The sequence below is a fragment of the Electrona antarctica genome (assembly GCF_951216825.1).
Source record: "Electrona antarctica genome assembly, chromosome: 12".
NCBI classification, from domain to species: Eukaryota; Metazoa; Chordata; class Actinopteri; order Myctophiformes; family Myctophidae; genus Electrona; species Electrona antarctica.
This window is the reverse complement of record NC_136793.1, coordinates 47,984,726-48,000,747: the sequence shown is the minus strand read 5'-3', so window position 1 is coordinate 48,000,747 and position 16,022 is coordinate 47,984,726. Positions and strand designations below refer to the sequence as shown.

At 44.6% G+C, this 16,022-nt stretch overlaps 1 protein-coding gene across 1 annotated transcript in view; it reads right to left on the bottom strand.

The window, feature by feature from the left end:
* Window positions 1-16,022, bottom strand: part of LOC306934468 (putative E3 ubiquitin-protein ligase HECTD4) — a 109,361-nt gene that overhangs the window by 32,713 nt on the left and 60,626 nt on the right. Inside the window, 17 exon segments of the mRNA XM_079517037.1 lie at window positions 71-231; window positions 789-925; window positions 1,621-1,758; window positions 5,259-5,385; window positions 6,888-7,024; window positions 7,841-8,078; window positions 8,787-8,950; window positions 10,492-10,571; window positions 10,833-10,981; window positions 11,151-11,312; window positions 11,473-11,576; window positions 13,339-13,454; window positions 14,595-14,764; window positions 14,879-15,043; window positions 15,248-15,403; window positions 15,405-15,428; window positions 15,430-15,432. Coding sequence (XP_079373163.1) covers window positions 71-231; window positions 789-925; window positions 1,621-1,758; window positions 5,259-5,385; window positions 6,888-7,024; window positions 7,841-8,078; window positions 8,787-8,950; window positions 10,492-10,571; window positions 10,833-10,981; window positions 11,151-11,312; window positions 11,473-11,576; window positions 13,339-13,454; window positions 14,595-14,764; window positions 14,879-15,043; window positions 15,248-15,403; window positions 15,405-15,428; window positions 15,430-15,432 — 2,231 coding nt within the window.

Below are 16,022 nucleotides of genomic sequence, written 5' to 3'. Positions count from 1 at the left end.
TCCGTGCCTGGTGTGCACATTATAAATTCCCTGAGTATGTACTGTATGGTATGCGGCGCAACCCCGTTACCTGTGAATCTGAATGTTGCTGCTGTCAAGGGACACCAAGCCGTTGGCCGCGGTGCGCCGGGACCCGGCCGGAGGGCGCTCCAGCATCTCGATGGGATACCAGTACCGCACCAGTACGCCCTCACTGCGCAGGTACGTCTCGACCTGCACAAGCTCATTCACCTGGAGACACGCACGCACGCACACACACACACACACACACACACACACACACACACACACACACACACACACACACACACACACACACACACACACACACACACACACACACACACACACACACACACACACACACACACACACACACACACACACACACACACACACACACACACACACACACACACACACACACACACACAGGCTGACCATGAATATCATTGAGACGATACAATGTCTCCACGATATGCCTTTTCAGAGATATCGTACTGTATCCGTCGTGATACAGTGAATGCACAGTCTATGATTTGCAGTTCCATACCGTCATTTATACGTCTGTAGAACGACGGTTTCGTTCGCCAAAAATAACACGAATTTTGGTCTGAATGTCTGTCTGTTACTCTGTTCTCTTTTAGTTTGTGTTACCTTGATAGGTGGTTGTACTGTTAAGTAACCATGACAAAGAATCGTGATAATATCGTGGATCGTGACACTTCTTGATAGTATATTTTCCCATATCGCCCACCCCTACCTGATGTCTCAGGTACTGTACTTACAGTGTCCACATCCAGGACCACCCCGTGCAGTCCAAAGGTCTTCAACATGCCCCGGATGGCGAACTTGGGCAGGGCCGTCCCCCCCGTAGTGGTGTTGGTGTTGTTGCTCTCCGGGCAGCGGATGACCACAGTCAAGCCTGGGGGTTTACGCAAAAACGCATCAACAGGTCACATCCCTTGTTTTTCCAATTCAAAAACGTCCCCATAGTTAAAGGTAGGGCAAGTGATTTTCTTTGGTTAAAATAAGTGTAAAAAAAGCTCCATATTGTGATAGTACTCATTGTTATAGTGTCTGTTCAGTAACAGGAGTCTCTCATGTCTCTCTGGCTTTTTATTAAAAATGCCTTTTCAGGTCGGGATACCAATTTTATCCAATCAGGATAGAGAACGCAGTCAGGTTACAGATTAAACAAGTGTAATTGTAAGTGATGACACAAAGAAATGAGCAGACACAATTGGAACTGGAACACTATAAATTAAGCTGATAAATGGCTACTCTCTCCTGATTGGCTGAAATTGTGTCTCCTACCTGAAAATGTATTTTCTGTTTATTAAAGAGCCCTGTTACCGAACAAACACTCTATAGCAATGATTACTATTATCAGAATATAGTGATTTAACCTTTTAACAAAAAACCTTTAGTTTTAACCAACACATATCACTTACCCTATCTTTAAGGATGCATCTCCAACAGTCTAAAATCCAATTGACAAAAATTGCTGTTTCCAATGTTATGGTGCACACATGAGTTTCCACTTATAGGCAGAAATCTTTCAGCTGGACTCGTTTATTAATTTGGTTCATTAGTGCAGACTCTGTGGGTGAGAGATACCTTTTCGGACTTTGTCAATTGTAAACTTGTTGGCCTCGTCCTTGATGTCCTCGATGGTAGGCAGGTAGAGGTCTCGAGGAATGCCACCGTTCTCCTCGTACAGGAACTCCACTGTCTGCCGTGCGATGTCAACCATGCCTAGAGCCACGGGAGCAGAGCAGTCAGTGGGTCTCAAACATGTCAACCATGCCTAGAGCCACGGAAGCAGAGCAGTCAGTGGGTCTCAAACATTTCCAAGTCAAGAGAGCGCCGCAAAATGTATACAGTTGGGTGCCACCGATATTGTCCCTTATCATTTGACCCATTTAGGTCTGACCTCAACATTTTTCTGAAATAAATATTTTCACGATTTTTCAAAAATAGCAGACCTACAAGCTCGTAGCGCGCCACTCAAAATGGGTTAACTGTCCTTTTGCGCAGATCACGCAAACCTCAGCAAAAAGAAAAGGACAATATCGATGGCCTCCAACTGTATGTATTATTTTGGTCATGGAGCGACCCTCATTTGAAATAAATGCTATGCCAGGGACTCCCATAATAGTACATTTGTCAGCGTTTTTAAAAAAAAATAGCAGTTCCAAAAAGCTCATAACACATGTCATTGTGACGCATTGAGAGCTTAAAGATGGAGTGCCGTGGTTATGATGACACTAAAGTGGTGTGTTTTCGATTGGACCTTTTGACTCAAAGGCTTTCAGCTTTCAGCAAGAAACCAAAAATACACAGGGAAGACATATTACTCCATAGACACATACAAAACATGAAAGAAATCACGGCACGCCATCTTTAATGTGACCAGTGGTCACCCTCATTCCACAGTGAAGTTCCTTATAGGGGGGGTTTGTTTGTGTGTAATGTGTTCAGTACATTCACACAGAACACCAATATTACGTGGCTATGAAGTGACAAGCAGAATTTGTACAGAAACTCCACCACGCTTGACAGAATGAACTCGTAGACACGACCACACACACACACACACACACACACACACACACACACACACACACACACACACACACACACACACACACACACACACACACACACACACACACACACACACACACACACACACACACACACACACACACACACACCACACACACACACACACACACACACACACACACACACACAATTGTAATGCATTTCACTGGTGCTTTAATCACATTCATTGCATCATTTATCAACTTCTTGCCAAATCTCTTTCATGTGGAATGTATAATCCTCCCCTCCCCCCCTCTCTCTCTTTCTTCTTCCTTGTCATGATTTGTACAAGGCTAATTAGTTTCCATCTCCACTTGTGCAGTAACTGTGCTCCGCGGTTAGCGTAGTGAGACCACACATCAGAATGGCTCTCAGACAGATTACACAACTGGAAGCGCGGCGGAGGTGCTAAGTGGCAAGAAGTGCAATTCAAACAGTGGAATACTAATCAGCCAGATTATGCAGTGGTGGATAAAGTACTCACATCGTTTACTTACCGCTATGTAAAAGTACCAATACTGCAATATACTGTAGAAGTACTCTGTTACACACAAGTAAACGTCTGGAATTTAAAATGTACTCGAGTACAAAAGTATTGACATCAAAAAGTCCTTAACCCATTCAGGCCTGACCTCGAAATAAAAAAAAACCTTCTAAATCCTCCAGTTTTCTGAAAACATTTTTCAAAAATAGCAGACCTACAAGCTCATAGCGCGCCACTCGGTGGCGCGCTATGAGCTTGTAGATCTGCTATTTTTCAATAGCTAAATTATAACATAATGTTTAAAACACCAAAAGGGGTTCCCGTCCAGAATTTAAAGTATGACAAGTCACAATGCGACACACTGTGAGCTCGTAGATAGGCTATTTTCAAATGGCCGGAATTAAGTGGTTAATGTATCCAGATCTGTAAAGTAACCAGTACCTAAAGTTTTCAAATAAATGTGGTGGAGCAAAAGTTTGATATTTGGATATTTGGAGTAGAACTAGAAGTATTGGAAATTGTAAATACTCCAGTAAAGTAAAAGTACCTCAACATGTTACCTAAGTACAGTACTTGAGTATTAACCCATTCATGAGGGGAACCCCTTTTGGTGTTTTAAGAATTATGTTATACATTAGCTATTGAAAAATAGCAGATGCACATGCTCATCTTGTACAAGCAAATCTTTGAATATAAATGATTTCAGAGCGAACGTTTTAAGTCAAATCTTTGATTCTGGGGGGGTCCCTGGAACTACATATCTCAGATGGGGGTCGGCGGCCAAATACAGATAATTCTGGGGGTCCTTGACATGAAAAAGGTTGAGCACCAATGACATATAAACATAGGGCAGTATTATGCGTGTCTTAAGTACCAGGTCTTATTACTTAACTTAAGACCTGGAGGCGTGATCAATGCCATTTGGCTATTCTGAGTGGCCAACCAGCATTGACCACGCCTCCAGGTCTTAAGTTAAGTCATAAGACCTGGTACTTAAGACACGCATAATACTGCCCATAGGGTTTTCAGAAAACTGTTAGGATTTAGAAGACATTTTGTAGAATCGTGCTCAGGTCTAAATGGGTTAAAGTACTTAGTCACTTTCCATCACTGGTTATGCATCCGAGTGGATGGGGAAATGGAAATAGTAACAGGTTTGAGTAACAGGCGTGAATCATTTGCTGCTAAGCTTCTTTCAGTTTTGTTCACACCAGCAGAGTGAATGGGAGGGGGGGGGGGGCAAGAGAAATGCCAAGAAATGTAATTAATTGAAAGACTGCTTGACTGCTGTGCGCTTATCGAATGGTTATGGAAATAACGATGTAGCACAACTTGACAGTGATGTTGGGAAGCGGCATACTGTAATAGCTTTGTAATAATGTAATAATACTAATTCATTGCGTTCACACAAATCTGCAGTCACTTAGTAACTGCAGTACATAGGTACGGTACGTATGAAAATTCATGAAATGTATTAGAAATATATCCTTTCCGTTCTTTAAATACTATCGTCATTCAATAATTGCGACCGTAGGTCGCAGTTTACAGTTGGCGGTGCAGGATTTCATTAAAAAGTTGAAGAAGTCGTTAGCCTGGAATGAGTTAAGTACATTTTTGATACCAATAGTTTTATTCAAGTACATTTTGAATTCCGGACTTTTACTTGAAACATAGTATTATCCATTGCAATACTGATACTTTTACTTAAAGGACCACTTCACCACTTTTCAACTTCTCTTCCTATAATTGGTCCTAACTAATGTTCATGATAAAATACCACAATTTTTTCCTACTCAGTCTGTGTCTCATAGGAAGGCTGTGGGCAGTTCAGAAACCCGTCCACCAGCGACATCATCGATGGTGAATCCAAGCTAATAGAAACGGCAGGCTTTCTTTTCCTGAAAAGTTGCAAGGCAAAAGGTGAAGCCATCGTTCTCACGATAATACAAATCTAAATATATTTTAAAACAAATCTTGTTTAAAAAAAAATCTGCCTAATGATGATGTCACTGGTGGACGGGTGTCCGAACTGCCCAAAGCCCTCCTATGAGACACAGAGTAGGACAAAATGGTGGTGTTTTATCATGAACATTAGTGAGGACCAATTATATGAAGAGATGTTGAAAACATCTCATAGCATGTAAAACATGCTACTGCTACTCACCCAGCTGCAGCGCTCCTTTGATCTGGTCCAAGCCGGACTTCCTCTCAGCCTCGTTGCGGAAGCGCCTGCGGATCGTCGGGAACACCTTGGTCTCCCACGCCTTCACCAGCAGGGCATAGTGGTCCTCCTGTGGTCAGACCAAACGTTTTAACACGGTCAGACCAAACGTTTTAACACGGTCAGACCAACCGTTTTAACTCGGTCAGACCAAACGTTTTAACACGGTCAGACCAACCGTTTTAACTCGGTCAGACCAAACGTTTTAACTCGGTCAGACCAAACGTTTTAACACGGTCAGACCAAACGTTTTAACACGGTCAGACCAACCGTTTTAACACGGTCAGACCAACCGTTTTAACACGGTCAGACCAAACGTTTTAACACGGTCAGACCAACCGCTTTAACACGGTCAGACCAAACGTTTTAACTCGGTCAGACCAAACGTTTTAACACGGTCAGACCAAACGTTTTAACACGGTCAGACCAAACGTTTTAACACGGTCAGACCAAACGTTTTAACACGGTCAGACCAAACGTTTTAACACGGTCAGACCAAACGTTTTAACTCGGTCAGACCAAACGTTTTAACACGGTCAGACCAACCGTTTTAACTCGGTCAGACCAAACGTTTTAACTCGGTCAGACCAAACGTTTTAACTCGGTCAGACCAAACGTTTTAACACGGTCAGACCAAACGTTTTAACACGGTCAGACCAAATGTTTTAACTCGGTCAGACCAAATGTTTTAACACGGTCAGACCAAACGTTTTAACACGGTCAGACCAAACGTTTCAACACGGTCAGACCAAACGTTTTAACACGGTCAGACCAAACGTTTTAACACGGTCAGACCAAGCGTTTTAACTCGGTCAGACCAAACGTTTTAACTCGGTCAGACCAAACGTTTTAACTCGGTCAGACCAAACGTTTTAACTCGGTCAGACCAAACGTTTTAACTCAGTCAGACCAAACGTTTTAACACGGTCAGACCAAACGTTTTAACTCGGTCAGACCAACCGTTTTAACTCGGTCAGACCAAACGTTTGAACTCGGTCAGACGAAATGGTTTAAAACCGTCCAACGAAACGCTTTAACGCAGCGAAACGAAGACCGTGCAGGGTGCTGATAATTACCGGCCATGACCAAATCAACAAGGCGTCGCCTTAATCCAGTGTTGATGTCGTCAATGAAAACTATGACGAAAAATGTTCATCGACTACCTTTTTTCACTGAGGAAAACGAAATAAAAACTAAGAATAAATATATTGACAATTTAAAAACTAGACTAAAATGTTAGGGTGGGACTAGTGGAGAAGAGATCCAGTAGAACTAAAAGACACATCGCGCTGCGAGCTTGTAGATCGGCTATTTTTAGCATGCAACCAAGTGTAAGATCAAACATTACGACGTCATCAAGGCCCGCCAAAATACATTCGTTGTCAAAATCAACTCTAGATTTAGTCGACTAAAATCTTACGATATTTAGTCGACTAAAACTAGACTAACACTAAAACATTTCAGATGACTAAAATAAATAATATAAAATAATAAACTAACTAAATGAAATTTTATTCAAAAGACTGACTAAAACTGAATCAAACTTTGCTGTCAAAATCAAGACCGTCTTACTCTGGGGGCATCCTCATCATCTTCGTCGTCACTCTCGTCATCGGCGATGGGTGGAGGGTGGGGGTCAGGGCCCGACGTCACCAGGTTCTCATAGCTGAGCTCCACCTTGTAGTGGCTCGACAAGTCACTGTTGTACTCTGTCCAAACAAAACACAACAAACAATGTTATATGACAAGTCACTGTTGTACTCTCCATCCATCCATCCATCTTCAACTGCTTATCTGTAGTCGGGTCGCGGGGGCAACAGCTCCACCAGAGCGCTGCAGACGTCCCTCTCCAGAACAACATTAGTAACGTCCTCCTGGGGGATCCTGAGGCGTTCCAGGGCCAGTTTAGAAATATAATCCCTCCATTTGATCCTTGGTCTGGCCCGGGGTCTCCTCCCAGTGGGATGTGCATCGAGGACTTCCCTAGGGAGATGCTCGAGAGAGGTGGTCCACCACCGTGCCCAGTTTCAGTGGGCACAACACCGTGTCCAGTTGAAACCCCACCACTTCTGGTGGAGAGCAGTTGTAAGATCCCATAGCTGGTGGTGACGGAGGCGTAGCAACCGAATCAATGTTAAAGCTGCTCTTGTTCTCAACCACTTCATATATGGAGTATACGGGGGGGTACGAATATATATGTACCTAGTAGATAACGTCCCATAGCCGAGGGGGGGGGGGGGGGGGTATGAATATATACTACTTCGCAAAAAAAGAGTTAAAAAAATATCTGCCTATCGATGATGTCACTAGTGGACCGATTACTGAACTGCCCACAGCCCTCCTATGAGGCACAGACTGAGTAGAAAAGAATTGTGGTATTTTATCATGGAACATTATTGAGGACAAATGATATGAAGATAGGTTGAAAAGTGGTGAAGTGGTCCTTTTAAGCGGTTCAGCAAACACAAGAGAGACACAGGAAAAGCATTCCTAGAGAATTAAGCAAAGTGGACAGAGAGACGTACGTTGCTGGGCAACTGCTACGGCGGCGATCCGACAGGGGGGGCCGTGGGAGCCAGAGTCAGACGCCACGCTGGCACCGGCGTCGTTGTCACTGTCTGAGGCCATGGCAAAGGGGAGCGCTTCAAAATTAGCACTGATCTCCTCTGCGAGGTCTACACACAGGTCAGCAGCATTCCGGTGCGCCTGGCCCTCTGCGTAGGCAAACGGACGGCACCCGAAGTTGGCACGAATCTTGGTGTTCTAGAAGAGAGACGACAATTTGAATGCAATTGGCATTTTGCATCATGGGAGACTGTAATTGCTCTAGTGGCTTCACGGTTGGCCACACTTTTTTGTCTTGAGAGCTATTTTCAAAATGACCAGCTCAACAAGATCTACCCGCCGAAACAATTGTCTCATTGGCTGAAAATAGTTGTATTCAGGGGACTTTGGAATAGCGTTTATAACACAAACGCACTTGGAATGGGAAATGGAGAGGGAAAATGGAATTGGTAGGTTTCTCTTTTTATAACTTTGCGTGCTACTGACATTTGTGCGCAACATTCTTGAAAACAAAGTCTATTTATATTAGGATGTCTATTTAAATTAGGATAAATATGCAAAGACTGTAAAGATGAAACAGAAGTGGAGAGGAGGCTTGCTCATGATCAGAGCTTCCGCTGCTCCAGACTGTATGAACTGTAGAAAATTGCGGGAGGCAACAGTCTGGCTAGGCGAGACTACCTGGTGAGGTACAGACAAGAAACACTGCCTCATTTTGGGGGCTCTAGTTATAATTCCGTATTATAATAAACTGGGAGAATCAACAGTGGTGACGGCAAACGCCTTGTCTAATGTGCCTTTTATTCGTCTTAATGAGTCTCAATTTTATGCCACGTCAGATTAGCAGAGGAATATTTGTGTTCACACAAACGCATACTGCATACGTCTCGACCGACGGTGACCCACCTTCTTCTGGATGTGAACCAGGGGCCACATTCCCCCAGCCACGTCCTCCAGGACGGGGCTGAGTCGCTGGCCACAGTACGTGAAGTAGACCCTCCCTTTGGGAGCCTGACCGGGGGGCGGCGGGGTTCCTTCCGAACGCTCCCAGCCGATGCCTGCCACGTCACCTGTGGTCATGTGAGGAAAGAGCAACCATTGTGATTCCCAAACGAAAAAAAACAATGGTAAAGTGAAAGTTTGGGCTGTCCGAGTTAACTCATTTAATCGCGATTAACTCACTGTTATGTTCATCGTGATTGATTATTTTAATCGCAAGTAATCGCATGTGTATTTATTTGTTTTCAACATGTGGAATGTGATCCCCAAATTACACTGTGTAGCTTTGTATCTTTGAATCTTTTGCATCTGCCCGTGGGAACGCAGCATAAGAATGCAACACAGGAGAGGTGAGTAATGTTGCGTTCAGATGGGCAGATGAAACGATGCAAAAAGGCATCACAGCATAACTTGCGGCAGCTTCACGCATCATAGCTGCTTCGTAGCTTCATGTCGCTGGCTTCCATTGGCAATGAATGGTAGACTGCCTGTGTGAACGCAACATGAGAGACAAGAACTAAAAACCAAGATAAATAAGAATAAAAGTAAAGATGTAATAAAATACTGAGATGTGGGCACTAGATATCTGAATGAGTGAACATGTACAGTCTATGAATAAATATAAATGTATACCGAATGTATGAATGAATACATCTTAACACTACACATCTACTACCAGGGAATACGGTCTATCAACAGTGAATAATTATTATGAGAATGAATATATAAATATGCTCTGTCCAGCATTATCTGTATGAACGTACTGTATGTACAATCTTACACACAGTATTCACAGTCTTTTCAACAACAGTTCTAATTAAGGCTAAATCTGTCAATGTTCTGCAATGTACATCCGAGTAGTCTATGTCAGGGGTTCTCAACGATCTTGGCTGGGGACCCCCGGAAATGCTTTGGCCATGTCTCGCGACCCCCGCCCCACCCCCCCCTCCCCACCCCCAATACAAATTGACCTCTACAATAACCTTAATAATAGAGAAAATACATCATAAATAAATACTGAAACCAGATATAGCCATCGTTCTCACGATAATAAAAATCGTAATATTTTTGTAAAAAAATCTTGTTTAAAAAAACAATCTGCCTAACGATGATGTCACTGGTGGACAGGTTTCTGAACTGCCCACAGCCCTCCTATGAGACACAGACTGAGTAGAAAAAAATGGTGCCATTTTATCATGATTATTATTGGGGACCTATTATATGAAGATAGGTTGAAAAGTGGTGAAGTGGTCCTTTAAGGAAAGTTTATGCATGCACATATGTGTACTATGTAAACTCTTAATTTCCATTTTCCAGCCATTCATTTTAATTTGCAACCCACGGGTTGAGATTGAACCCCTGGTCTATGTGCAAGTGCAGGAGTCAGTAGTCAAAGGTTATGTTATGGAAGCAAGATACGCATTGGAGAACGTGCTTTTATCGAAAGAGCAGACAGACGCCATTCCTAATTTTTAAAGAGCAGATTTAGATCGAATCCATAACATAATGTAATATGGATTTATACAGGACCGAATACAGAGTGGAGCAGGGGGGGGGGGGGGGGGGAGAAGGAAATCATAATAACATTAGACATGTTGGTCTGCTGTCTCACCGGGAAGCAGAGCCACGTCCAACCTCACACTCTTCCACTGCAGGAGACTGGAACCATTGTAGTGCACGGCCCTGCCGTTACTGACACACACACACACAGAGACAGGACAGGGGGATAGAGAGAGAGAGGCAGACAACAGGGAGAGAGAGAGAGAGAGAGAGAGAGAGAGAGGAATTCAGGTCAGCAATCAGGTCAGAGACAGAGAGAGAGCGCTATAGGAAAGCAACTCTGTAGGAGTCAGAGCTTCGTCGATTTTCGAGCTTCGTCGGTTTGGTGTGCATCGGGACGGGAGTGTGTGTGTGTGGGGGGGGGGGGGGGGGGGGGGGGTTGGGGGGACCTACTTGTGGAAGAGACAGGTGCCGACGGGGTTGGTCCACGCTCCGTCTCTCTTCTCCGCTTCGGTGGCGAAGCCAAACGACACGATGGGGCCGCTGTCGTCCTCCGAGTCTCCATAGGAGACGATCTCTATCTCCCAGTAGAAGGAAGGAGCCTAGACGAGGCATTTAGCATTTAACATCATTGGCAGAGTAAAGTACTAATATTGACACAAGGCGCTCTCCAGTAATCACCTTAACCCTGACGTCCATAGTTTGAGCACATTTTCAACAATCAGAAATAGTGAAAGCGACATAAGAGTAAAGCAGAAACCGTCTACCCACCTGAACTGGCACAGGAGAGGTGGCGTAGATGAAGGTGCCCCTGGGCAGACCTCCGCCAGCGCTGGGGTCTGCCAGGAAGGTGACGGAGGTCAGCCGGGAGGAGAACATGCAGGCGCGTACCGGAGGGAACACCCTGGACGGACACCACGTGATCTCCTTGGGCTAATGGAGGTGGAGTCCAGAGGACATGGATTAACAACTAGCTGGTTGGCTGCTCCCCAGAATACAGAACGTCTTCCATCCATCACAAAGAAAGGTTTTTATATCTACAATTAGATTTGCTCAAATCAATGGACTTTTTTTCCCTTTCTCTCTCCCGTACCTGACGGCGGTCTGTCTGCAGGGGTGGGGGTGGCGGGCGGGCGCAGTCACGGTAAAGCATCCTCACTCTCTCGCACTGTGCCTCCACCATACCTAGACGCTCCCCTATACAAGAGGATGCTGTATTGTTAACACACAGTGCACAGTATCCATACGACCTCCACAGCTAAATAATACTGTAGCGTGACCGGGACATTTCTGGGTAGTGCCAGTGGACACATTTTTATGGGTCCCTTTATTTTTTGTTTCCTACGTTTTGGTAGTATAAGTATTATTATTATTATTATTATTATTTCAAAACATTTTCAAAAAACATTGCCCCCTAAAAGAATACATTAAATAAAAATGAAATTAAATGTTTTTCTTTTTTTTCATAATTTCATCAAGAAATTATATACAAATTAAATAAATTCCATGAATTAGAAAACAAAACAAAACAAAACTACGGTACTTTGCATCACGGGCAAAAAAGTTTGGGAATTGGATTACATTATGACAGTCTAGCTCTTGACATTATGTCAAGAGCTAGACTGTAAAATCTGTTGAACATTCCATCCATCATTCCGTACATCTGATTTATAGTGTTTGTGCATCTGTTTTTAGCAAAGTCCACACAGCCTTGTGTATGGTTTCACTGTACAAGCCGTTTGTACTTAGACATGCATGGCATAATCTTTGAGACAAGAATATGCTACTGGCAGGATCATCCTGGTTTGAAAGATCTAAACACGGGTGAATAGATATACTGATACTGTTCCACCCCGAGGTCATATGACTTTGTTCATTGTATGTGTTTCTAATCTTCTCTGTACTGTAGGTGTGGAGATGACTTTCTCTGTTGTGCGTGCGTGCGTGCGTGCGTGCGTGCGTGCGTGCGTGCGTGCAACCCATCACACGTGCGCATGCGCAAGCTCATGCACGCACGCACGCACGCAATGCGCACGTGTGAACTGTGATGGGTTGCAGGTGTGCTCGGCCATTCCAGCGTTGAGTTTAAAAGGCCGGCTTTCCTCAGCTCCTGCAGACTTAACTTTCTCAACTGCCAGACAGACTGCCAGCTACCCTGTCACTCTTTCTCAACTGCCAGACAGACTGCCAGCTACCCTGTCACTCTTTCTCAACTGCCAGACAGACTGCCAGCTACCCTGTCACTCTTTGAGTAATGTTTGAAAGACGTGTTCTTTGATTTTTAACAGCCTGGGTTGGTAGCGTTTATGTCGACCTTGTTTTCTCCTGTGTTTTGATTAGGTGTTCGTTCGGTTAGCAATTTGTCGTTTGGTTTCTTCTGATTTGATAAGGTTAGTTTAGCTTGCTCACGTTTAGGTTGTGTCTTTTGGTTATTTGGTTACACTTATCCCGCCAGGATTAATTAACAACATGCCAGGAATAGGATATCGCACCATTCAACCCTTATTTTGAAGATCCAAAACTCTGCGACCGGATGTTGTGTCAGCTTAATGGTGTGTGTTGTCTCGACGGGATGTTATTGTTTGCCTGGAGCATGAGAAGCAGTGCCCGCCGCCATTACTGCGACCGCCAGGCTCCATGCAATAAGCGCTATTTTGACCAGAAATGCCGCCTGGGAGGGGGTTTTGGAGACTAAAGCGACTGAAAGCATGCGTGTGCCATGCAACCAAGATGGCGCAGCCCAGGGTCTAAGCTAACAACAGATAGCCATTCGAAGCTAAAGTGAGTAGCCTTTCCACTAGATTGAATCAAACACATTTATACAACTGAATAAACGTAGATACGCATTTTGGCAGCGTTGCTTCCCGACAAATAACGCAGACTACATTTTTTAGCGGGGAAAAGGTTACATTTGTAATCGTGACAGCCCTAATACTGACAGTATGTGATCAAAGCTCACCGGGGCTGCACTCCTGCGCCACCAGGTTCAGCACCTCCACAGCAGCAGGACACTGCTGGATGAACTCCTCACAGAAGGAGCTGTCCTCCAGAAGCTGAGCCATCACCAGGCACGCCCTGACAACACACAACACCTGGATTATTAGAGTTTCATTCAAATTCAGTGGATTTGAGTCAAGGGATCTATATTCAATCCAGGCTATACAGCTACGTAAATCGAAAGTTATGTACCGGTATATAACTAAGGTTCTATGAATACCGGATGACCGCCAGAGGCGGTGTTTTCAACACCTGGATATACATCGCGCGTGCGCGCGATGTATATCCAGGTGTTGAAAACAGTAGGTTTGAAATAGAACCCCCTTTTTTCTAATCTGGATTTCTGTGTGTTTTGGTGACTGCTGACACACTGATATTTGGTTGAATAGTTTTTCTTTTTAACCCATTAAAACCAGGAAAGCATCTGTGTCACTTTAGATTTTATACTTTGGCTATTCAGATACCGGTATACAGATATTGTAGATTATTTATTTTTAATCTTGACAATTTGTGAAATTCTTTGAATATATACGATTGTTTTCAAGTAGACATTTAACTCAAATATTTTCTTCTGGGGGTCCCTGGAACAAAATATTTTGAAATGGCGGTCTGCGGCCAATACAGTTTTCTGAAAAATGTATGTCACTATAACAGTGGTTCTCAAACTTGTTCAAACAGACTCACGGCCAAGCTACACCAGGCTTTCCTCGCGCGTTTACCCTAAACGTGCGACCCACGCGTGCGTTTTTTAAATAGGACTGGACCTAAATTAAACGCACACGCGGGAGAAAACGCGCGAGAAACGCGCAAGAAAAGCCTGATGTAGCTTGGCCTAGTTAGAACAGTGGTTGTCAACCAGTGGTCCTTGAGTGGGTTCCAGGTGGTCCCCAGCTAAATAATGGACCATTGGACCCTTATAGATCTCGCTACACAATTAGAGAATGTACTTTTTTATTTTATTTTGCCTAACGTTTGCCTGCTATCTCTCCGATGATACAACATCAATACAGCACAGAATTGCGGAAAAGATCGCATCCAACGACAACAAAATATTCTAGATTTTCGTTCTGCTGAGAGAGGCTAAATCTCATCAAATGCTGGTCCGTGGCTCAAATAGCGAATAAATAATGGAGCTTGGTATGAAAAAGGTTGAAAAAGACATTCGTAGAATGGGCCTTGGCTTAATTAGGTCTTAATAATGGGGTTAAATGACTGCACCTGGTTCTGATCTCAGCCAGCAGACGCACCGCAGCCATGACGGGGCTGGAGCCGTCTCCAGTGGCGGGCAGCGAGGTGTGTATGGAGAGACTGCCCTCCTGTGGCAGGAGCAAGGACTGCACCGCCTGCACCACCTTCTCTGTGATGGACAGCTTGTAGAGGGGGAGGGCCTGTCGTCAGGGGGAGGGGGAAGAAAAAGGACAAGCGCTCTATGATTTCAGATCAAAGAGGGGCGGGGGGGATCGCAGCGCTACAGTGGCGTTTGATATCGGTGGGACCACTACCTCAGATCTTGGCGTGCAGAGGCGGGATATGGGCACCGTCAGGATGTCGGAGGCTTTGCACGCTCGTCTGTATTCGCACGAGGGGAACTTGACGGTAGCGATGCCCTCCTGCTCGTTGATGGACATGACTACCCCGACGCTGCCCAGCACTCCTTTACCGACCACCTGCGGGGCGGAGATCAAAGGAAATCTTTAAGAAAGGAAGTCTTTAGAGTCCCTCGGTTTCAGAGGGAGACGGCTTTACATAATGCTTTGATTTTCCAGAGAGGAGGTGTGCTTTCATCAGTGAATTATAGCACGTTTTTGGCAGACATCTACATAGGCTACAGTGCATGGTTGTACCAATTTGTCTCTCTTCTTCTCACCCACCTGGACCTCGGATCCGATCTTGATGGTTTCTTTGAAGCCTCCGAGGGCACAGAGCGCGGCCACGGCCTGCCTGCCGATGGCCTGCAGCTTGGCCAGCTTTCTGCCGCTGCTGCTGCCGGTCTCCAGGATGCTCTCAGCGTACTTCCCCAGCTGAGGTAATGAACATCAGAGCTCGGGAGAGGGACCTGGAACAACCCCATGGTTAGGTGATGAAAAGGAATTGGAAAGAATGAGCCGCCATGCAGTGACAAATTAAACTGAATATGAATAGTCACACAACCATTTCAGCAAGTGTCACTGAACACATTTTCTTTCTTTTTTTTAATAAATAAATATTTTTTTTGTTGAGTGAAAGGGTCCGGGCCGGCACCCTAGGTGTGTTCGTGTGGGTTTGGAACTTCCGGGGACCCCCCCCCCCCCCCCCCCCCGGGACCCCCACACGGAGTTGTACCACTCACTTCACACGGGTGTGATTTTTTCGACTATTTCCTACATTTAGTTTTTAATTATTATTTAAAAAGATACAAAAAAAAAAAAAAAAAAATCAAACATCTTCAGGGTTTTCAAAATAATTCCATTTACAAAAATAAATAACTTTTTAAGAAGTAGTGAAAATAGCAGCTCTACAAGCTCACAATGCACCGCACCGCAACACGTTGTGAGCTTGTAGATCGGCTATTTCCACTGGTTTCGGTCCTGGGGAGACATCACATGTCTCTTAAACCCCCCCTGGTCTTTAAACCCCCCCCACCCCCAGCTTTCCCTACAAAGGTCT